Genomic DNA, 23,020 nt, shown 5'->3' on the forward strand with positions numbered 1-23,020 from the left:
TTGAATGCGCTTGTGCTTCGTTGCCAGGTTGGTGCCCGACATGGGCATCAACCTGGCAACCCGTCGCGGATAAACGGCCCCTCCCTCCACCGCTCTCATACGGATGCTGCAGTAAGTTGGACACGCATGCGCACTTTCGCCCCTCTTTTCCTTGGAAGGTAAGTGTGGCATGGCGCGTGTTTGTGCCTCGAGGGGGAAAATGAAGCAAAATAACGGTCCCCAGCGCAGGTGATGGCGGACGGGGAGCGATCTAACAGAGGCGGGCGCTGATCGGGTGGCCTCAGCAGTCGCTTTTGTCGGCGTCTCGAGCGACTTTCGAGACTGTCGTCTCGCACGGGCGGTCAGGCTCTAATGAAAGCACAGCGGCAACAAGGCCTTCGTCATCGGTTCACCGCGGCGCGGCCGCTACAAGTCGCTTGTCATCCTATCGACTAACGGCCGCACAAGGGCCCCGTTTACTCGCTCAGATCGACGGTCTTTGAAGGAAAGCGGTCCGCTCGGCTCGGCATCGTGTCCTGTTCCGTGCGGAGCAATTTCCGAGCGAGCGCCGTTGTGGTTATTAATGGCGATTTAATTGAATGGACTGCTAAGGCGGCTAGCGGCTGTTAGCATGGCGTCGCTAACTCACATAACGGTACTCGAGCGCCCGCGTGCGTTTTGCTTTTTTTTCTAGATTAATTCCGACACGCAGCTCGTTTTCACGTCGCTTTACTGGCACTCGTCAAAATCGCCGAAAGCGACCGAGGACATTTAAAAGACACGATATCACATAAAAATGTAATTTGTGAAATGTTTCGACAACGGGACGATTTGAGGATCATTAGGAAAAATACGGGCCGGCTAACCAATGTTAGCATTTGCTAACTTTTTAATGTTGACATTTAATGTTGCAACTTTGTCAAATGTGTCCTTGTATTTCGCTGAGCGCTCAAATTAAATGTTGGACTTTATCCACGCCAATATTATTCCAGCCATTTGTTTACTAAAAGCTAGATGAGCAAGCAGCCTCGTGTTGACGCGAGCACATCGTCAGCGCGTCCACGTTTCACTGTGACCAAAAGTCTTTTTTTTTCCTTTTGGTGTACTTTTTTTCTTCTGATCAACGCTTTAGTCAAAGCTTTCCATGAACGTCGGCGTCATGTCGTTTTAGACACTTATGGCTCTTTTCCAAATGGTTTAACTTGTATGTATGACATATGTTAAAAGTTGAAGTAAGCAAACGTTAAACAGTGACAATAAGCTCGGAGGTAAATTGAACTTTTTAGTTAGATTATCATCAAGAGCTATTATTTCTTAAATGCTATTATGCAGTAGTATTTATTATTTTGTGGTATACATATTGTGCTTGTAAATATCTTTAGAAGCGCATTAAGGTTAGAAAATTGTATTTCTCTGAAGGCGTGAAACCATCTCTACTTATTTACAAATAAAGTCTTTGAGGTAATTGAACTTTGAATCTAATTTTGAACTAATTTAACACAGTTAATTTGGGTTCCAGCAGCCGAAAAGCATTGCATCATGTCAGATCCCGAGCTCGACTTCGGGACCGTCGAGTCCGGCGCCTCTGCTACGTACCCCATGCAGTGCTCGGCCCTGCGTAAGAACGGCTTTGTGGTGCTCAAGGGGCGTCCCTGCAAAATCGTGGAGATGTCCACATCCAAGACCGGAAAGCACGGCCACGCCAAGGTGACGCCATGATGGCCATCCACCTTTTTTTAAATATTTTTTGTGCTAATGATTTGAAATAAATACCGATCTCATTTACCCATATCAATTCTGTTGTTACACAGGTTAACCTGACTGGCATCGACATCTTCACTCAGAAGAAGTATGAAGACATGTGCCCCTCCACCCACAACATGGATGTGCCCTCTATCAAGAGGCTAGACTATCAGGTATGTTTGCAGAAGTCACGCCGTGCGCTCACTCCGGTTAGGAACGCTACACTTAAAAACACAGATATCAAACTTGTAATGCATGTCTTTTCATGGTTCATGCTAATCATACAATTGCTTGCCGGTCCTTTGCACCAACATACACAAGAGGGCACCAAAGCATCACATAGCGTTTTTGGCAATAACCCTGAAAGCAGCCGTTGGTTCCCTTCTCAGTTGCTCAACATCACCGAAAACTTCATGTGCTTGATGGCCGACAACGGCGACATCCGCGAGGACCTGCGCGTCCCCGACAACGAAGTCGGCAAGGAAATCGAGTCCAAGTTTGAGGGGGGCGACGAGTTTCTGGTGAGCTCTCCGTGATGCACACGACACCCACCCACACCCCTCACATGACAGCTCACATGCCTCGCTAACTTGGCAGGTCACCGTCATGTCTGCCATGGGGGAGGAATGCGCCGTGGCTACCAAGGTCCTGACCAACAAATAAGGAGACGGACTTTGCAGCCCTGGCAACAAGCACCGCCCACAACCAGTCTCTTGCATTCTCATTGGTTCTGTCACCAAAGCGTCGGCCTTCACTGACAACCTCAATCATGCTTATGTCATTTCTTGATTTCCTCTCGTTTCGCTTTCTTTCATCGCTGTCGGAAATATTTGAGTGCAGCTCGCTACCCGATTGCTCACATTTTGTTGATAACTTTTTAGGAAACAGCTGACTGGCTAAAATGTAATGAAATGAAATTCTAGGAAACAACTTCAAAAGAAAAAAACATGACCTGTTCTGTGCATCCGCTTCCTTTGACCTTCACAGTGTTGCTCACATTCCTGACTGTTGACATAACAACAATGGGATTCAGCGTTTGCATCTTTTTTTGTTTTTAGAAATATTCATTAGAATAAAATCTTGTAGAACGGGGCGCGGGCCCCTGTAGATACTAGATCCGCTTGGGGGGGTGCCCCTCTGACGTCGAACCTTTCCATTGACGGGATGTTGGCGGCAGCAGCGAGCACTTCTGGCCGCTTTCGCTCCACCCCAGCACTGCAAATTGCAAAACCAGGAACGCCCCTCACCTCTCCTACCATTCAATATAGATGCGTGAGTGATTTTTTTTCCCTCAAAATGCTGTGAGGCTCGCGTGCAAACAGCCATCCCTCCCAATACTAAACGAGTGATTTTTTTTTTTTATTTGTTATCCAAGAGGTGCGATTTGAATGCAGTGTGAGCTTCAGACAAGTGGGAGGCGCTTTGCAATGAGCTTTCTGTTTGAGGAACTCAAAATCGGGTTGGGGAGTGTGGTGGCCGCAAACTTTTTGTTCACGCGAGGCCTTTGTCACCTGACTGGAGATGGCTGAAATAAAACATTGAAACAAATGGATCAACTCTGCGCATGTCTACGTTTGTGTCTTGTTGCTGCATGACTATTACCCAGTTAACGGTCATTTCTCTTAAAGGTGATTAAAACAATGTACATGAGTTCAGGATACTCGAGTCACAAATGTTTACATAAATTCTATTCTGGTCTGTGACCCTTCGTAGGAATTAATGATTGACGGGGGTTTTTCGTCGAACTTTGAAGTTTACGTCACATTTGAAACGTCATCTTTGTGGCTCAAATGATTAATTTCAGACGTTATTTTTGTGCCTAAAATGTTTAAGCAAATTATTTTGGGGACAAAATGGCAGAACGGACTCTGTATGTATAATAAAACAACTTGGTTATCTCAAAAGTTTATTTTTGTTGCATTGACCATATTTGGTAAGCGCGTAGCCAACGTCACCCTGCGTCACTTCCTGCTCTTCCTTTCTGGTTCCCGCTGTCCAACATGGCACCCGTGAGTACAGGCTACTCAGCCACATTCAAATGAATTTTTACGTTTACACGGTTTTACACGCAAGTCCACGAATTGCGTGTGCATTCAATGGCATAGAAAGCTGCTGGTTGATTTTAGTGTGAACTTGAACTCACTTTAACCATAGAAATAAACTACCTTGGCAGCGCTAGCCGGCACGTGTTACTAGCGTAGAATTTTGCATATGAAAATGAAAAGTCTTTAATTAAAAGTAGTAGTACAATAGTATAATCACACCCCTTTTCCAACAACTGACGTCCACTTTCAAACTTTCACAACTGCCTTTAAGCAAGTTTCTTGTCCACCCGAACCTCATAAACGCACTTCGACTTGATTCTTATGCGTACCGAACCAAAGAGCATAATTACTTGGTATCAAAATGTTACCAAGACACATGAACAGGATCTGTTACAAATGAATGGGATTGTTTGTGAATACGCTGTTCTATAGGTAAGGCTGTGCATACCTTTTTTTTTTTTTTTTTTTTTTTTTAATACGTCATGACATATACGATGATGATGATAGAATTTTATTCATCCCACAGCGGGGAAATTTACTTGTCACCGCAGCGCATACGAGTGCAAGAAATAAAGTGTCAAAATATTAAAAACTTATAAATTGTAACTAGAACTCAATAGTAGATGAGAAGTGACAGCATTTGTGTTTCTGACTTCTGCGATGTGACGTCACAGATCCGTCAGAAGAAGCAATTTACCAGCAAAAAAAGCAAAAGGGGGCCTGGCTGGAAATTCAGTCTGGATCTGACTCACCCTGTCGAGGATGGCATCATGGACTCCGCCAACTTTGTAAGCAGTCTGAATTTTTAAAAGAATAAATATATTGACTATTGTTGTTTGCTCTTTGAATAGCAGGCTGCTAACGGGGTTTGCGGACTAGGGCGCCCTTCCCTAGCTCCCAATATGCTAGGGTTCTCTTCCCTAGCGTGTCACTGTGTTCTGCCCAATAGGAAAGCTTCTTGAAAGAGAAGATCAAGGTCAACGGCAAGACCGGCAATCTTGGGAACGTCGTGTCTGTCGCCCGCTTGAAGAACAAAATCAACGTCAGCTCTGACAAGCAGTTCTCTAAAAGGTATTAAATGCAAAAGCACTGTCACACTTTTGTTGTTTTGCCCCCATGTCATGTGTTTTGGTATTGAAATCTGCACCTGACCCATTGAAGGTATTTAAAGTACCTGACGAAGAAGTACCTGAAAAAGAACAACCTGCGTGATTGGCTGAGAGTGGTGGCCTCCGACAAGGAAACGTATGAGTTGCGCTACTTCCAGATTAGCCAGGATGACGAAGAGTCTGAAGCAGAAGACTAAAAGTCCTCTTACATTTTATCATCATAATAAATCTGAACAAAAACAAACAAAAAAAACCACATTACTCTTCAGTGTTTTTATTCATTTTGTTTATGATTTTATTCTTGTTTATTAATCAGTTGGAACAATTGTGATAAGGTGCTGTAAATCAGTCCTTGTGTGATTTTCTCTCTATCCAGCAGTACGGTGAAGTGTCACTAGATGGCGCCAAAGATCAAGATGGTTAACTTTTCTTGAGATAAGATGCATGTTTTCAGTGTTCATGTTCTCGTTAAGAGGAATGACATGGTCTTTATTTTTGTGTGTAAAATAAATATAAAATAAGTAGAAATACATTACAATAAATACATATTTAACAGGACAGCACTGTCAACACATACCTCAGTTCTAAGGGGGTGACTGAATCTGTGGAGTTTGCAAATTGATGTGAGTAAAAATACTGTGTGTTGGTAAGGAAATAAGTTTTAGTGTGTTTTAAAGGATCATCATCGTTACCTGCAAGTTGAAAACAACTTTTGTTGACAAGGTAAAAAACAGACAGGAGAGTATTTTGACGTTCTGATGTGTTTTTTTGGAATTGGGTGAATGTCATGTGACCCACTCATCTGTTGTCCATCAGCTTTAGGAATGCTTCGACTTTAGCAGCTCATGGAAGTCTTCTGCATTCCTTGATTTTGGGTACCCTACACAGGCACGGTCCAGTCATGATGGGTTTCTTTCTTTTTTTTTTTTTTTTTTTAAGGTTTACCATTAATGAAGTTGTCAGAAATGGAGCAAATATTCTGAATTTGAGACGCTTTGAAGGATTCAAAGTTTACTCGAAGTTGTTCATTGAAAGAACTACTGGAGGCCACTTTGTGCTGTCACATTGTGGTTGTCATGTAACTCTGCCAGTTATCTGACTCTTTGTGTCTCATTACTAGGTGAGGAGCGTCCCTACTACTAGCACCACTACGACCAGTACGCAAACAAATCAATAAAATTGAATAAATTGGCCAGCATACAGGCAAAATCTTCCCTTCTACGACTGAATGAAAACAAAGACATGTATGCTCTGGCTTTCAGGTGTAGAAGTTACATGACATCAGCAAGTGAGAAATTTTTATTAAATAAGGCTCAAAAAGGTTTTGTGCTTTTGAATTGCTGTGAATTTTTCTTTGCCTTTTGTGATGTGAAAATTGATCTGCGCTCTCTTCATAAATGTTTCAGAAAAGAGCCTCGCTCGGCTGGCTGGGGAGAACAGATGACGCTTTCTTTACCTCCTTCCTCTCATTCATTCCTGCCATCTTTCCACTGCACATTATCAGGTAAAACCACTTTGCTCGGCCTGTGTGCATATTACTTTATTTATTTGCAAATAACTTTACTGCCGCTTTTTGTACCATGTTTTGTTTCTGCTGCCGTCTACATAAATGGATTAAGAGACTGAAAGACAGAAGGAGGCAATTATGATAATAAATATTTCCAATTAACTGTCAATATTAGCAGCATGTTAGCAATGTTAGAAAAGCTCGCGAGAACACCAGAACTTTATTTGCACTTTGATCCAATGCCCTTTAAATGTTGCCAACACCTTTATGGAATGTGTGCATACTTATACAACTGCAATATCTCAGTTGTTCACGTTTATTTCCCATCATGAAAACATTTCACGGTTTTTAATTGAGTTGTACACATTACAGATCACATTCATGTTGAAAAAATGTAATCATTTGAATTGGCATTTTAGCAGGGGTGTGTAGATTTTTTTCTATCTACTACCATAACAAGTATGTGTACCTCTTTTGAAGTATTTTTACCACCTGTGTTTTTGCCAAGAGGATGGCGTTGTCCAGGAAGTGACATCTACGGTGAGCACAGCTGGTGGCCGCCATGTCGTGGCTACATCGGATGTCCCGGGCGGATTTCTGGTACCGCACCTGCTCGCGGCTTCTGCGTACCAAGCCGGTGGGCGCTATGTTGCACCGGGGCAGCCACGAAGACCTAACGGAGCTGCCGGGGGGCTCCGCGGTGGGACTGGCCAAGGTGCTGACCACCCTGGACCTGGTGTCGCTGGGGGTGGGTAGCTGCGTGGGCACCGGCATGTACGTGGTCGCCGGGCTGGTTGCCAAGTCCGTGGCCGGCCCGGGCGTCATCCTGTCCTTCGTCATAGCCGCTATGGCGTCCGTTTTGTCAGGTGAGTCGGCAGCACTGGTTTTAATTGGAAAAACAATTAGGATTAAAAATGCCTTTAGACATCCCATCTGGCGGCGATGTCGCAGTGCAATTTGGCGTTCTGATTGGCCGATATGCTCGTAGGTGTGTGCTACGCAGAGTTCGGTGTCCGCGTGCCGAAGACGACGGGCTCCGCCTACACGTACAGCTACGTGACAGTCGGCGAGTTTGTGGCCTTCCTGATTGGCTGGAACCTGATCCTTGAGTACCTGATCGGCACGGCTGCAGGGGCGTCGGCTCTCAGCAGCATGTTTGACTCGTTGGCCAATCACAGCATCAGTCACTACATGATCGCACACCTGGGCACGCTCAAAGGACTCGGTCAGTGCTCGCAGTTCTTTGGTACAATCAGTACACAGAAACTTTCTGTTTGTTTTTCTTTTTGTTGCAGGCAAAGGTGAGGACACATTCCCAGACTTGCTGGCCATGTTTATCGTCCTGCTGGTGACGCTGATCGTGGCCCTTGGCGTGCGCAACTCGGTGGGCCTCAACAACGTCCTGAACCTGGTCAACATGGTGGTCTGGGTCTTCATCATCATGGCAGGACTTTTCTTCCTGTCTGCCAAGAACTGGGAGGGCGGCATGTTCCTGCCCTACGGCTGGTCAGGGGTGAGTTGTTGTTACTCATTACATAATCATTACAAGATAGATTTTCTCGTGAGCACCGTTTTCTTGTCGGTTGGCGTTCAGGTGATGCAGGGGGCAGCGACCTGTTTTTACGCTTTCATCGGCTTTGACATCATCGCCACTACAGGGGAGGAGGCGCAGAACCCCAACACCTCCATCCCCTATGCCATCACCGCCTCGCTCGTCACCTGTCTTAGCGCATACGTGTCGGTGAGTACGGAAAAGCATCTCAGTTACTTGTCTACACAAAAATGACGCTAATAAATGTACTTCTACATTTGGTGTGACAGGTGAGCGTGATCCTGACCCTGATGGTTCCGTACGACCTCATCGACGGCTCGGCGCCTCTCATGGAAATGTTCGCGGCGCATAGCTTCCTGTGGGGGAAATACACAGTGGCGGTGGGTTCCATCGCCGGCCTCAGCGTGTCTCTGCTGGGCTCGCTGTTCCCGATGCCGCGAGTCATCTACGCCATGGCCTCAGACGGACTCTTATTCAGGTTAGCGGAACAGCTCCACGCGGACACAGGCAAACAAGCGTCGCTCACACTCATGACTGAAACGCTCCGATGTCACGCGCGTGCGCGCAGGTCCCTGTCTCAAGTGTCAGCATTCACGCACACGCCGGCGGCAGCTTGCGTGGTTTCCGGGACTCTGGCTTCATTTCTGGCTCTGCTGGTGAGTCTGCGCGACCTGATCGAGATGATGTCCATCGGCACGCTGTTGGCGTACACGCTGGTCAGCGTTTGCGTGCTGCTGCTGCGCTACCAGCCCGACGGCGCGGAAAGCGAGGGTCTTCCTGGCAAAGACCACCCGGATGTTGACTGTAGGTTGCATTTGGATCAACTCACAGGATCATGAAGCATCAACACTAGCATGTACACAATCATGCACCTGTGTTGCTTAAGCAAAGACATGTCAGACAAGCAAGCGCACCCTTTTTGTTTTGAATTTCTTTTCAGGCTCCTCCATTGGCGATCCTTCCGACCACGAAAGCGAGCCCAGCGACTTCCACACGGGCCCGGCGTCACCGCTGCAAAGGCTTCTGGGAGCTCATTACCCAAACCTGCTAGCCAGGCTTGGCGTCCCCTCGTCATTGGCGCGGCCCACAGCCTGGACTGGCCGCACGGTGATGCGCTGCACCCTGGCCTTCTTCTTCCTCTCCTTCCTGCTGTGGAGCACGGTCATCTTTGGCGTGGAGCAGGGCGTCGGGACGGGCGCCGCTGTTTGGGGCCTGACAGCAGCGCTGCTGGCGGCTGCCTTGGCCGGACTTTTGCTCACGGTGGTGCGGCAGCCTCAGAGCGGGCGGACGTTGGCCTACATGGCGCCCTACGTTCCCTTTGTTCCCGCGGCGGCCATTTTGGTCAACAGCTACCTGATGCTCAAGTTGTCACCTCTCACTTGGGCGCGCTTCGCCATCTGGTGCGCCATCGGTGAGTCCACAAAGATGTCGTTGCATTCTATACTATCTGTGTGTCATCATCCAATGTGTACGTATCCCTCGTCAAGCACATTTAGTTGCGTTTTGTGGTTGTGTCGCCAGGCCTGCTGATCTACGCTTTGTACGGCGTGTGGCACAGCTCTCTGGAGGTGAGTGCTCGCGAGGAGGAAGCCCACGCCAGCTCCTACCAACGCTTTGACGACCACCTGGATGATACCTTCTCCGCCCACGAGGGCGACCCACGGGAGCGGGACGACGGACCCTACCGAGGCTGGACCGCCCCCGAGGAGCGGGACTTGCATTATCAGAACCATGCGTACGACAGGGGCCCGGGCGAGGACGATGACGACTTTGGATACCAGAGAGGAGGTGGCAGCCACGGCGGACTGAGGCAGACAAATGATCACAGCTTTGATGATGGATATAACCACTGACAACACAAGAACAAACACACACACACACACACACACACACACACACACACACACACACACACACACACACACACACACACACACACACACACACACACACACACACACACACACAGCAACTCTGGTTGGTACCATTCGAGGTTCGGTGGCCAAGGGCAATGCAGCTTCCAGCTTGTGTTTGACAGTTTTTCTTAGTGAGTTTGAGAACCTTTGTTTTTCCCCCGCGTTGATGTTGTTGTGCTTGTGCTGTTTTCCTCAGGTAAAATAAACATCACTTAAAAAAGTCGCAAAACTTTATTTTAGAGTACATTAGAGAAAAGGGTAATATGTTGTCATGTATGAGCTAAACGGCAGCACATCTGCAAAGTATTTACAAGGGCTTGCCAATTTCCACAGCCTGCTTCCACAATGGATTCAATCAATATCTAATTTACGTTTTCCTCAAAAACTCAACCCACACCCCATCATGACTAAGTAATGTTTTGTATGTTGTGTGCAGCTCTACTTCTTAGACATTTTCACCCTCACACATGGGCGCTCTTGGCATGATTAGCAGGCACATCCACCATGCTGGCGCTGGCTCCTCCTCCTCCTTCTCTTCCTCCTCTTCGCTGTCTGGAGTAGAAGAAGCTGCTCTCCCTGCCGAAGGCGCGGGGATCTACATCACCATGGCAACAGAGGACTACACTGCCACCCAGGAAGCAGAGTGCCACTCCTGCCCAGCCGCAGTACAGCGACGAGCCAAAGGACATCAGACCCTTTTCCTGATGGACGCCTACCGGGAACCACACGGTGGAGGCCAGGTCCAGCACAGCTGAGGACACACACACGGTCACGCATTCACACAAAGATCACACCGCCAAACACACACATGCCCTCACCCATGAGGAGTATGAGGCTGCCGCCCACCAGGGCCCGCCTCTTCTTGCTGGCGGCAGAGTCATGTGGCAGACGCACACAGGAAGTTGACGTGAGCACCAACAACATGGCAGGAAGACCCAACAGGCAAGCGCACACCATCATGGCACGGGAAGCCTGTACGTGGGCTGATATTTGCAAACAACACACAACTTGAACACATGCGTCTACACAAATGACTTCAAAAAACACGCACACACAAACTTCAACTAGTATATGCACACCAAGAAAACACTTTGACCACACACGCACAGACACACAACTAGACGATTAAACATGATGATGTCATGACGACTTTAAAATATGATGTCGTGCAGGTTACCGGGCAGATTGAGGATCTGGTTGAGCGCGGTGCAGTGATAGAGCGCGGGTGCGATCACACACTCTGTCCAGAGGCCGCGCGACCCCAGCTCATCCATCCGGACGCAGGTCGCCACGCTGTAGTCGCAGGTGCGCACCCAGTCGTTGGTCGCCGCGGCGACAATGAGGCACACCCAGCCCGCCAGGCTGGACAAACTGCCGCACGCCTGCCGACACACTGGAGACATCTCACACACACACAAGATAGTCCAAAAACCTCAAAGAAAGCTGAAAAGTACACAAAATTGAATGTAAAATAATGAATACTCGTATTCTCTAAATATCAAACTCCTGAGTTGTGGACGGGTGCGCTGGGGTAGACCGTGTGGACTTTTAATGGGTGCGGCGTACAAAAGGTGCAAGTAGTCACGTGGACGCACTAAAGTAAATCTGAAGCAGATGCATAGCCAAAGATGAGCCAGATGCTGCTAGGCATGAAAAATATGTCTTCAAGAAAATTCACAGCAAACCTTTCCAACAGCTCACCTGTGTCCATAGGCCACCTGCTGGCGACAAAGCAAACTACAACAACCTGGCTCTTATTTTTCAAAGTCAAAGTCAAAGTCAAAGTCAGCTTTATTGTCAATTTCTCCACATGCCAAAGACACACAAAGAAACCGAAATTTCGTTCCCCCATCCCACGGTGACAAGACATGGCCCACAATAGACAATCAAGTAAACAAGTAAACAACAGCGTGCTGAATAAATAATGAATAAATAACACAACAAATAAATAAATAAGAGGAACAAAAACGAGCAAGTGAGCGTACAGCAGACATTCCAGAAAATAGTGCAACAGTGCCGCACGCTACGCAGAAGGGGGTAGCGAGTTCAGGGTCCTAACAGCCTGGAGAAAGAAGCTGTTGGCGAGTCTGGTGGTGCGGGAGCGCAGGCTCCTGTACCTGTTCCCAGAGGGCAGAAGGTCAAACAAAGAGTGAGCCGGGTGACTCACATCACTCGCAATCGAGGTTGCCTTGCGGGCGAGATGGGAGGTGTAAATGTCCTTCAGGGAGGGGAGCGAAGCACCAATAATCTTACCAGCCGTATTCACTATGCGCTGCAGGGCCTTCAAGTTCTGTTCAGTGCAGTTACCACCCCAGACAGCGATGCAACTGGTGAGGACGCTCTCAATGGTGCCACGGTAGAATGTAGACAGGACTGCCTGAGGAGCACATGCACGCCTGAGCTTCCGCAGGAAGTACAGGCGGCGCTGAGCTTTCTTTGCCAGTGACGAGGTGTTTGCGGACCAGGAGAGGTCCTCACTGATGTGCACCCCCAGGAACTTGGTGCAGCTCACCCTCTCCACCACAGCACCGTCGATGATCAGCGGCAGGTATGTTGTGTGACCCTTCCGGAAGTCAACAATGATTTCCTTGGTCTTATTGACGTTCAGCAGGAGGTTGTTGTCCCTGCACCACGTGGTCAGAAGGTCGCAGTGCAGTCATGCGTCAGCAGGGTGAAGAGCAATGGACTGAGCACGCAGCCCTGGCGGAGATTTTGTCGCCAACACGCACCACCTGAGGCCTCTGACAGAGGAAGTCCAGTAGCCAGTTGCATAGGGAGGTACTGAGGCCCAGCTCGTCGAGTTTGCAGATGAGTCGCTGCGGCACAATGGTGTTGAAGGCAGAGCTAAAGTCCACAAACAGCAACCTCACGTATGAGTCCTTTCTCTCCAGGTGGGTGAGGGCCGAGTGGAGAGCAGAGCAGATGGCATCCTCAGAGGACCGCTTGGCACGGTACGCAAAGTGGAAAGGGTCAATGGTGGGGGGGAGAACGGACTTGATGTGCTCCATGACAAGCCGCTCAAAGCACTTCATGATGATGGCCGTCAGTGCCACGGGGCGGTAGTCATTGAAGCAGTTTACCAATTGTCTGTATGCGGTGCAGGTTTCTTCGGCACAGGAACGATGGTGGCAGCCTTGAAACACGAGGGGACGATGGCCTGTCAGGTTCAAAATCAGTAAAAAGGATCAGCAGACAAAACCAGTGAGGCAGAATGTTGAGTCTTTTCTCGCGAGGAGTGCAACCAGACTTACAGCAGTCCGACTACACTAAAAATCTGTTTTACACTCCTCGCTCTTTTTATTTGGAAATGCCCTACCCACAGTGTGAGACGATTAGCCCTTAAGGGGGGGGGGAAAGAGATTGTGGCTTCGTCTCGTAAGAAAAGAAACAAAAAGTAACGCACAAAGTGTTGCGTGCAGATATGGCTATATCAGGAAAACAGTTTAAGCGATATTCCGAGAGATAAAAAGAGAAAGTGACGTTCTTTAAGGAAGATCAGAAGGTTCATGACGCATCGTTTGACGTGTTGTTTTCACGATCTGTTCTGGTGGACGCTGAGCTGTCAGCAGCATCTTGTTTGACACAACCGTCATCTCGCCCCTGACCCAGCCGTAATCCTTCTGTTCTGTTGTACAAGATAAGAATAAGCAAAGCAAGGCAGCAAGCATACTGAACAGTAACATTGTGAATAAGTACTCATTAGAGAACGCATGATAACATATATATACAATTTTTCTAACAATTCCCCCCTGTTTATCATAAGTTCTCGGGGACTAACTTATCACCCATATGGCCACTTCAAAAGATTTTCAGCCAAGGGATCACATTTCGCAAGAACTAACTTACACTTGGGAGGAAATTGAGTCTTAATCGTCAAAGCCAGAGTCACGAAACAAATCGGACAGGTTTACCACAATGGATTCGCTGACAGAGTCGTCACTAGAGAAAGAACTCCCGTCGATCAAAAGGTCATCCCTTTGGAGCAACGGAAAAGTCTCAGCTGGTGGAGAGATAGCAGTTGTAATTAGCTTATTAATTAAGGATCGGAGACAAGGAATGCAGCAACATCCACACAGGGTCAAAATGGCAGAGAAAACGGCAATGGAGACCAGGACCGAGGAAACCAGGGCGCGGTACTTTCCGAACACGTTCAACCAGTCGGTCCAAACCTCCGTGTTCACCCCACTGTGTTCCTTCATCCTCCCATTCAAGGTCCTCAGACCCTCAAGGGCCTGGGACAGGCTTCCGTCGGCTGCAGTATTATTTGGAATAAATGTGCAACATTGCTCACCAAACATGGCGCAGACACCGCCCTCTTTTGAGAGTAGCATGTCAAGGGCCATTCGATTCTGGAAAGCCATGAGGGAAGTAGCGGCCAGTTGGGAGTGGACCGCCTTGAAACCTGCCTCGGTCCAGTTTCCAAGCCTCTGCACGTTGTAGTGGATGTAGTTAATCCTGTCAACATTTTTGTTAAGAGTACACCACCAACACAGGGCGGATTCAAAACCAGCTGCTATCTGATTCACCAGCTTATACTCATCCGGTACTCCTCTAGGAACACCAATGGCGTCTATGTAAGTTGGATTAGCTGCGCCCTGCCATTCGGCGTTTCGCTTCGTTCTCGGCCAGTATTCGGGCACTACGGACTTAGCAAAAGATGTTAGATCATAAGAGGACATTGGTATCAAATGAACAGGAAACAATAGGGTTACCAAAGCGCAAATTCCAGAGCTGTTTAAAGGCAACCTATCATAAAGTTTGTTACTATTACACCAAAACCAAATATCACTACGAGCAATGGGCAAAAAAGGGGCAGTGACATTGGTCATGGACTCACACCATGGAGTAGGTAGGGCGCCGAGCTTCTCACCAGTACCAGGTAATCTAATGCATGTAAAATTACCCTTAGCTACATTGGACGAAAAAAGGGGTTTATATTTTGTCATAGAGGCAACAGGGTAAACCTTATCCCATTTAAAACAATCATGAGTGGGTGAAATGGATGAGTTTAACATTAAAACAACAGCACACTTAGGAACTATATTTGCAGGTATGATTTTCAAAAGAGGTCTTGGACCCATACATGCAATGCAACTGGTGTTAGCCATTTTTGCGGCTTGCTCAGCCATAAGAAGCCAGTTGTTGGTTTGACCGCTTATTCCTGTGGAGGCTACAAAATAGCTGTCTATATCAGTGAGGGGCATACTTGTGATTTTTGCTCCTGCTGACAGAGTGTAATTATTTGTAACGGGACGGTCTGCGATCGACATTGTTTTGTTAATGCAAATAGCAATAGGAAAGTGGGGATCAATTCCAGAGGACCAAGCCCACAGTTGAAAACCCCAACAAGAAGTGTTAAACAAAGTGGCATTTGGAGGACGAATTTGACCATCAGGGAGTGTAAGAGTCAAAAGGAGGCTTGTGCCCTGATTTTTCAAAGTTACTCGTTTAGCAAAGAACACAGCCTCTTCACTGGAACCAGAGGGCCAAAAATCTTGCGTTTGTGTGGTGACAAGGGTGCCCCAGTCGGTGCTAACCGGGTGACCAGTTAAATACCACCAATACCCGAGCCATTTATCCCCAGTAGTGGGGTGACCATGTCGGAAACCTTTCAAACTTTTCATCGGTAAAATAATAGAAGAAGATGTATTAGGAGCCACAGTAAACATTAATGAGTTATTGTAAGTCCAAGACAAAAGCCATGGTACACAAGTTGGAACGCGGACGGTTTCTGGTGTACAAACAACATGATCGAAAGGGGATTTTGTGTTGCGCTTATGTCTAGCAATTTTTTCCCATGAGCCATATTGATCAGTGTTGGTAGTTGCTTGAGAGAAGAATGTTCGAGGCTCATGGTACTCTATCCATACGAATAAAATAACCCCCGAAAAAAATATAATGGTAACACAAATCAGCAAAAGCAACCAAAAGCGCATGGTAGACTTTGCGCAGGCTACAGCCCGATTAAAGCACTCACCAAATGACTCTCTAATGCTCATGTTTTTGGATCTCCTCAGAGTCAACACCCTGAGCTTCGGGTTGGTGTCTTGGAAATTGGCTTCTGCTAGCTTTCGTGTCAACCCTGGATCTTGGCACCAGGATCAGGCACTATTACCAGACTTTGCTCACCTTCCGTACTTAGGTTGGGTCTGCGGAGATCACCTTTTTACAATGAGATAAATGAATCCATGTGTTGCGTTCGGCTATTTTCAAAGCATTAGGTGTCGTGAGTAGTACCAAAAAGGGACCTTCCCACTTGGGTGAATGCCAATTCTTCCTCTTGATACTCTTGATCAAAACCCAGTCTCCCGGTACCACTTTGGGGTCTTCCTGCGGAGAAATGGGTTTATCATCAGTGTTATTGGTTGGATTCTTTTGATGTTCCAACATTTTTCTCATGTAATCAGCTAATGTGGCTTCCTCGGGGATCTCCCATGTGTTCTTGAACTGAGGAAGCCTGTAAGGTCTTCCAAACATAGTTTCATAGGGAGTTAGCCCTGTTGTACTTGTAATATTTATGTACATTTTGACCAGGTCTAAGCACTGAGTCCATGGTCGTTTGGTTTCTTCCATACATTTCTTTAATCTGTTTTTTATAGTCGCGTTAGATCTCTCAACAAGGCCAGCTGATTGTGGATGATAAGAACAATGGTTCTTTAAATTTATGTGGAACATTCTCCCAATGTTATGCACTATTTGATTTACAAAGTGTGGACCATTGTCGCTGTAAATTTTTTCTGGAATACCGTACCTTGGAATGATGTCTTTGCATAAGGCTTTTGCCACTGTGAGTGCATCAGCATGTTTGGTAGGAAATGTTTCTACCCATTTAGAAAATGCGTCTATTATGACCAAACAATATTCTTTCCCTTCACATTTATGTAATTGAATATAATCCATATGTATTGTCTGAAACGGATACAATGGAGTCGGGTATTTCCCTCTCTGAGGTCTTAAATTGCCTTGTGGGTTGTGTTTAGCACAGATCAGACAGGCTCTGCAAAATTGTTGTGAGAAAGCTGCAAAGCCGTATGTTGTATAAATAGCTTCAACTTGTTTCACCATACCCCCCGTCGAGACATGGGTGACCCCATGACTCGAAATAGCAGCCCATTTGAACAAGTTACGAGGCAAGATAGGTTTGCCCAAAGGTCACACAAAAAGACCATCAGTGTTTTTAGTTGCACCCCGTTTTTCCCAAGAGAGTCGTTCCTGGGAGGGGCTCTGAGACTGCATGTCAAGCAACACATCAGGGGAGATGTGTGACATCGAATCATGATCAGTGAGAGACGAGAGGACATGGAGCAGGCCTTCTGCAGCGGCCTTAGCGGATTTGTCAGCAAAAGCATTACCAAGAGAAACAGGATCAGATCTTGCAGTGTGAGCAGCACATTTGCAAACAGCCACCTTTAAAGGTAGCTGGACAGCGTCCAAAAGTTGAGTTAGTAATGTGGAATGGGTGACGGGCTTCCCTGTAGAAGTTATCATGCCACGGTTGCTCCACTGCTGAGCAAAAACGTGCACTGTAGCAAAAGCATACTGACTATCAGTCCAGATAGTGACGGACTTGTTAGCAAACAATTTGCAGGCCCCAGTCAAAGCAATGAGCTCAGCGGCCTGTGCTGACATATAGGATGGCAGTTTAGCAGCCTCCAAGACTTCGTCGGCAGTAACAATGGCATACCCAGTAAGGGTCACTCCAGATTCATTTTTCTTAGAAGACCCATCAACAAAAACCACATCACCATCTGGCAGAGGCGTATCTTTCAAGTCAGGCCGAGCCTTTGCAATCTGTTGGGCAGCATCGACACAATCATGGAATTCACCGTCGTCAGGAAGGGGAATGAGAGTGGCAGGATTGAGTGTCGTGCATCTTTCAACGGTCAGGTGCGGCTGAGACAGCAACGTAGCCATGCAAGAAAGATGACGTGCAGGCGACAGAAAAGTCATATTAGTCTGTAGCAGAAGGGCCGAGACAGCATGAGGAACTTTCAGTGTTAAAGGATGAAACAACACAACACCAGCACTGCTCTCCACAGCCATGGAGGCTGCCACCACAGCCCTCACGCATGGTGGGAGAGCACATGCAACACTGTCCAGTTTAGAGGAATAAAAAGCAATAGGACGCAATTTCGAGCCATGTGATTGGAGCAAAACAGAGGTCATGTAATGACCTTTGCAGTCAACAGTTTGGACAAATACCTTATCATAGTTTGGTAAGGCTAGAGTGGAGCTGGAGACCAAAGCCTGTTTGATCAAAACAAAAGCATCCTCAGCTTCAGGAGTCCATTTTAAGTGAGTGGACATTGAGATGTCTTCCACATACATCAATTTGGACAGAGGAGCAACAATTTGGGCATAATCAAGTATCCAGCTTCTACAATAACCTGTGAGACCCAAAAAAGACATCATTTGCTTCTTTGTTAGTGGCTTAGGAGCTTGTAAAATAGAGGCTTTTCTGCTTTCAATTATGGATCGACCTTGGGAACTTAGATTGTGGCCTAGATACTTAATTTCAGTGGACCACAGTTGAAGCTTGTTCTTGCTGACCTTGTGGCCTTCACTTGCCAAGTGATGCAGCACTGCAAGCGTGTCTTTCTGGCAAGAGGCAAAATCAGGAGATGCTATCAAAATGTCATCAACATAAAGCAAGATTTGACTTCCCATTGGCGGGACAAATTTAGCCATGCTGGCTGCCATCACCTGTGAGTAAATTGTCGGGCTTTCACAGTACCCTTGTGGTAACCTTGTAAAGGTGTACCTTGAGCCAGCATATGTAAACGCAAACCAAAACTGACTCTCTTTTGCAATAGGAACAGAGAAAAAAGCATTGCTAATGTCAATCACTGTGAAGATTTTCGCATCAGGTGTCAATGAATTCAACAAGGTATGCGGGTCAGGGACACAAGGTGCTCTCTGAATAACAGCATTGTTTACAGCTTGCAAGTCTTGCACCATTCTCCACCCCACAGAAGGGGGTGCCTTCTTTACAGGGAAAATTGGGGTATTGCAAGGAGAGTCCGGGCAAGGAACAATGACACCTGCTTTTAATAAATCAGAAATAACAGGCGCTATACCCTGTAAGGCATCAGGTTTTAAAGGATACTGCCTCACACAAGGGCGGTATTCAGTTTTAGGTCTTATGACAACAGGAAGCGCACCTTTCACTAAACCAACGTCAGAGGGACCCTCAGACCAAAGATGACTTGGGACCTCAGCGAGGATGTGCTCGTCATTGGACATCAACACATAATCTCAAAATGAGGGTGTTTGCTCAACACCAGGATCAGCGTGGATTCCACTAATGAATGACAAGTCTTGAGTCATATTTTGTTTGAAGAGCTTGGTGGAAGGACTATAAAAGGAGTCAGGATTAACCTGAGTCCAGTCAGAAGCTGCCAAGGCCTCACCAGCCATAAATCCTAAACTTTGCCACGTTGCGGTGTGAGGCCTGTAGAGAGAGATGTGGAGCGGAGTGGGAGACACGTGTAACTTCTGCACAGCAGGGGGAGCCGTTTGTATGACTACACAAGCACGGCTCTCACCATCATGCAGAAGGAAAGATGTCGTCAAGGTGGCAGGTGTAGCAGCCTCAAGCATGTTCTCGTAGTTGTGATCTGGACCCGGTGTGTCTTTATGCCACATAGTTATGTGTAGTTCATTGGCTTCCATTGCCTGTTCAGGGCGGCGCAAAAGGGTGGCCACACGGGCCAAAAGAGGGGAACCAAATTTCATCACTTCTGCATCAGCCAAATCCAATGAATAAAAATAGTAGCAGTGAAATTGACCAAAAATCTGTAACTGGTGTCGCCTTTTGACAACAATTTGACTGGTTAGAGACACAAGGGAAAGCCCAAGGGCAGTGAGAGCATCTCTACCTAGCAGATTAATAGGGCAACTGGGCATCAGCAAAATGGGAATGCAACAACTTCCCCCTTCTGGGTCCCGTATCCATACTGGTCGAGACTGGGGAACTGGGGTTGCCAGCCCATTTGCTGCTCTCACCCAAAAAGTTTTACCGCTGTTTTGCACATCTGGAGGTATGTCACGACATGTGGTCACACATGCCCCTGAGTCACACAAAAAAGTTATTGGAGTCCCGTTTACCATTAGAGTTATCACTGGCTTCTCAATATTGTTCATCAACAAATCTTGAATGTTCAAATCCACATCAACAGGGGGAGCTGTTGGCAAGGCAGTTGTTTCAACTGTAGTTTGACTGTCGGCTAGTCATAAGGGAGTTTTACTCTCGCCCTTGCCTGGGCAGTTTCTTGCTATATGGCCTTTTTTTCCACATGACCAGCAAATAGGAGGTTCAGCATTGTATCGTTTTGACTGACCTGAGGCGGGCTGGTCATTTGTTTTATAATTGGGAAAATCACGACTATACCACCCGCTACCTTTGCCACGGAAGTTGTTACGACCATGCCCCCCTAGGCGTGGTTCGAAGGTCTTATTTTGATAGAACATTTCAGACTGCTCTCCATTAACCAAAAAAATTGTGCCTGTTTTCCCTTTCTCTTTCGCTCTTTTTGAATTGACAACTTTTTCGGCGTGTATAGCATGATCAATGAACTGTGGCAAGGTAGATGTCGGGAAAGTGATCATATGTTTAGTGATCCAGTTTTGGATTGCTGGTCGCGAATTTGCATGTAGAGCATTTTTGAGTTGTTGGTCATAGACATCAGTTCCATGCTCCAAGCCACTATTGGCTTTGAACACTCTTTCTAGTCTGTGTCTAAAGTCTTCAAACAACTCATCTTCTTTTTGTTTGGTTCGGCCAATGTCTGTGTAATTTGCTCTACGTTCGAATTTTATTTTTATCCTGCCCAATAGTTGGTCAATTTCTGTTTGTAATGGCACCCCGTTACATTCCAATGGACGGCCCCGGGAATCAAAGGGATTCCAGGTGCCTTTAACGCTTGCCCAATGTTTGGTTAAAGATGCCATGAAAGCCTGTTGTACTTCATCGCCTCTCAAATTATAGGAAGCAATGAGTTGTTTCATGTCGATACAGTATTGATCAACATCTTCAGTGGGCAACGCTATGCCCTCAATTGCTGATTTTATATCAGCTTGGGTCCATGTTCTGTATACTAAAATGGTGGCTCCTCCTTCATCATGAGGATTGGCCACTTCAATCATCGGGTATGCGTCAGCCGAGGGGCCCAACTTAGCACGGCTCCGCGTCAACATACCACGAGTAGAATCACTATACTCAGGAGGATGATCTGTGTTTGGTAATTTGGGGTACAGAGACGGAAAGATTGGTTCGCTTTGGCGTGCTGCAATCTCCGTCTTTATAATTTGATCATTTTTCTCATCCTCATTCATTGCATTGTCATCCTCGGCCTTCAAGCGAGCCCGCGCTGACACTGTCTCATCATCTTCCTGCCTGTGCAACAGCAAGTTCTTTTTTATCTTTTCTTCGTCTTCCTTATCTTTCAATTTTACCTCTCATCTGCCCACATTTTCTCTTCTCAGCTTCCAATTCCCATTGTACTATTAGATAATATCCGTCTTTATTCTTCTTTACGCCACATTTAGCATCAATTGATTGCTTTAGGTTATTCAACGAATTCGTTTTCAGCTGACCATCAAATTTGTAATCGGTTATCCATTTGTCAAGATATTTTACATTTTCGGGGTCGACTTCTTCCATCAATTTCCAATCTTTGCATTTCAATTCATGTCGTGGTAGCGGCTTTTGTTTGCTATTTGATTTTCCCATGGTTTATTTTCTAAATTTCGGAGTTGGCAATTCGAATGGCACCTACAGTGTCCTAAAGCCAACTTTATTCACAGGACAGTGGTTAAATATTCGATGTGTGGCGAGTCTCTTTTCACCTTCCCGGAGGAAGCAGAGAGTCCTTGCTTTCATCCACACAAAGCCACTGTTTACAATCCTGTGTTGTTTACATAGAGGAGAGCTCAAATGAGGTCACTCTCAGTCAAACCATACACACACACACACAATGCGCACTTTTATCGTCTCACAGGCAAGCAGGGGAGTCCACCCTCCAGTGGATTTTAACAAACTCTTTAACCTTCCTATTGTGTAAGAAAACTTATTTTGCCTTTTTCTTGAAGTAGATATAAAACCTATCTTTTCATGGATAAGGGAGCCAAACCAGCTAAACAAGAGTTAAGAAAAACACCACAGATGGCAGCAGAAAGCTAACACATTAGGAAGGTTAAGTTAGGAGGCCCCACGACACCTCAGTGGAATTTAACTGCTCCAAATTACCTGTACTTTTTAGAAAACAGAGGAGTCCGCCCTCCCATGGAATTTAACTGACTTTTACGTCAGGGGACTCCACCACCCCATGCAGAATTTAACTGTTTCTAATTGCACTTGATAGGGTCTAGAATTGTCAAGGTTTAAGTGACCTCTTGTCACTGCACTTTCATTACTTTTAACAGAATCAAGATCCGTACTCACAGTCTGCTGGGCCTTCTCCTCGGATGATCTCGTCAACCACTCCGGCGTCCAGCCGACTGATCGAGTCAGCCCCGTGAAAAGGGTTTCCTCTATATGCCTTGGCCAAGGACTTGTCCTGGGTCGAAAAGTCAGCTGGAATCCCGAAATAGGTCTTATTGAGATCCCGGAACGAGCCCCCAAAAATCTGTCAGGTTCAAAATCAGTAAAAAGGATCAGCAGACAAAACCAGTGAGGCAGAATGTTGAGTCTTTTCTCGCGAGGAGTGCAACCAGACTTACAGCAGTCCGACTACACTAAAAATCTGTTTTACACTCCTCGCTCTTTTTATTTGGAAATGCCCTACCCACAGTGTGAGACGATTAGCCCTTAAGGGGGGGGGGAAAGAGATTGTGGCTTCGTCTCGTAAGAAAAGAAACAAAAAGTAACGCACAAAGTGTTGCGTGCAGATATGGCTATATCAGGAAAACAGTTTAAGCGATATTCCGAGAGATAAAAAGAGAAAGTGACGTTCTTTAAGGAAGATCAGAAGGTTCATGACGCATCGTTTGACGTGTTGTTTTCACGATCTGTTCTGGTGGACGCTGAGCTGTCAGCAGCATCTTGTTTGACACAACCGTCATCTCGCCCCTGACCCAGCCGTAATCCTTCTGTTCTGTTGTACAAGATAAGAATAAGCAAAGCAAGGCAGCAAGCATACTGAACAGTAACATTGTGAATAAGTACTCAT

At 46.5% G+C, this 23,020-nt stretch overlaps 4 protein-coding genes across 8 annotated transcripts; 3 read left to right on the forward strand and 1 right to left on the reverse strand.

Annotated features, from left to right (window-relative positions):
- The first annotated feature begins 10 nt into the window (after positions 1-10).
- Positions 11-3,274, forward strand: LOC148381133 (eukaryotic translation initiation factor 5A-1-like). Of its 3 annotated transcripts, none has more exons than XM_088364084.1 (5): positions 11-158; positions 1,499-1,686; positions 1,791-1,895; positions 2,112-2,243; positions 2,320-3,274. In XM_088364084.1, exons 2-5 carry the CDS (start codon positions 1,519-1,521, stop codon positions 2,383-2,385), a joined length of 471 nt encoding a protein of 156 aa, XP_088220210.1. In that variant the 5' UTR covers positions 11-158; positions 1,499-1,518; the 3' UTR covers positions 2,386-3,274. The 3 variants fall into 3 exon arrangements, with proteins under 3 accessions (XP_088220210.1, XP_088220212.1, XP_088220211.1); XM_088364086.1 differs by lacking the exon at positions 11-158 and adding an exon at positions 1,085-1,247; XM_088364085.1 differs by lacking the exon at positions 11-158 and adding an exon at positions 1,280-1,440.
- A 294-nt stretch (positions 3,275-3,568) lies between these two features.
- rpl22l1 (ribosomal protein L22-like 1) lies at positions 3,569-5,132 on the forward strand. Its single transcript, XM_088364088.1, has 4 exons — positions 3,569-3,731; positions 4,442-4,555; positions 4,717-4,838; positions 4,929-5,132. The coding sequence occupies exons 1-4, from the start codon at positions 3,723-3,725 to the stop codon at positions 5,071-5,073; spliced, it is 390 nt and encodes a 129-aa protein (XP_088220214.1). The 5' UTR covers positions 3,569-3,722; the 3' UTR covers positions 5,074-5,132.
- A 1,088-nt stretch (positions 5,133-6,220) lies between these two features.
- On the forward strand, positions 6,221-10,071 carry LOC148381135 (putative cationic amino acid transporter). 2 transcript variants are annotated; one of them, XM_088364075.1, is made up of 9 exons: positions 6,221-6,380; positions 6,892-7,249; positions 7,372-7,608; positions 7,679-7,896; positions 7,978-8,124; positions 8,205-8,413; positions 8,504-8,739; positions 8,876-9,346; positions 9,457-10,071. In XM_088364075.1, exons 2-9 carry the CDS (start codon positions 6,946-6,948, stop codon positions 9,786-9,788), a joined length of 2,154 nt encoding a protein of 717 aa, XP_088220201.1. In that variant the 5' UTR covers positions 6,221-6,380; positions 6,892-6,945; the 3' UTR covers positions 9,789-10,071. The 2 variants fall into 2 exon arrangements, with proteins under 2 accessions (XP_088220201.1, XP_088220202.1); XM_088364076.1 differs by lacking the exon at positions 6,221-6,380 and having other exon boundaries at positions 6,891-7,249.
- LOC148381136 (claudin-11-like) lies at positions 10,064-12,982 on the reverse strand. Of its 2 annotated transcripts, XM_088364083.1 has the most exons (4): positions 12,314-12,982; positions 11,029-12,228; positions 10,670-10,834; positions 10,064-10,602 (listed from the first exon to the last, which is right to left on the reverse strand). In XM_088364083.1, exons 2-4 carry the CDS (start codon positions 11,252-11,254, stop codon positions 10,313-10,315), a joined length of 681 nt encoding a protein of 226 aa, XP_088220209.1. In that variant the 5' UTR covers positions 11,255-12,228; positions 12,314-12,982; the 3' UTR covers positions 10,064-10,312. The 2 variants fall into 2 exon arrangements, with proteins under 2 accessions (XP_088220209.1, XP_088220208.1); XM_088364082.1 differs by having other exon boundaries at positions 11,029-12,981.
- Positions 12,983-23,020: the final 10,038 nt, after the last annotated feature.

This window comes from Syngnathus floridae, chromosome 20, assembly GCF_059516105.1.
Source record: "Syngnathus floridae isolate MCC-2025c chromosome 20, RoL_Sflo_1.0, whole genome shotgun sequence".
NCBI lineage: Eukaryota > Metazoa > Chordata > Actinopteri > Syngnathiformes > Syngnathidae > Syngnathus > Syngnathus floridae.